Source organism: Cariama cristata, unplaced genomic scaffold (genome assembly GCF_000690535.1).
Source record: "Cariama cristata isolate BGI_N322 unplaced genomic scaffold, ASM69053v1 scaffold42471, whole genome shotgun sequence".
Classification (NCBI taxonomy): Eukaryota; Metazoa; Chordata; class Aves; order Cariamiformes; family Cariamidae; genus Cariama; species Cariama cristata.
Window position 1 is genome coordinate 380 of NW_009599464.1, and position 291 is coordinate 670.

At 46.7% G+C, this 291-nt stretch overlaps 1 protein-coding gene across 1 annotated transcript in view; it reads right to left on the reverse strand.

Annotated features, from left to right (window-relative positions):
- Nucleotides 1-89, reverse strand: part of LOC104168915 (coiled-coil domain-containing protein 85C-like) — a gene marked incomplete at its 3' end in the record, with an annotated part of 465 nt that extends 376 nt beyond the window's left edge. Inside the window, exon 1 of the mRNA XM_009709681.1 lies at nt 4-89. Within this exon, the coding sequence (XP_009707983.1) occupies nt 4-89 (86 nt within the window). The remainder of the gene's footprint in view (nt 1-3) is intronic.
- Nucleotides 90-291: the final 202 nt, after the last annotated feature.

A 291-nucleotide genomic window follows, 5' to 3' on the forward strand; every position in this document is an offset into this window, starting at 1 on the left:
AGCTCTTCCTTGCTCCACCTCAGCATTTCCTCTTCCGAAATTTTGCTCAGGTCTTCTTTAGACCCTTCCAGGGAATTTTTTGCCATCATCTGTGCCTAGGCAGCGTTTGCTCTCACACGGTAACAAATGGTTTGGGTTATACGGATTATTTTGTTCGTCTGATTTCCTGGGACTAAAATTCACTGCAGCATCTCGGGGAAGAAATATTACAGCTCGCAGAGCATTGGACGAGGAAGAAGAGCAACGCCGGACTGGAAGATCTGCTCCCCCACAGACCCCATCATATTAATT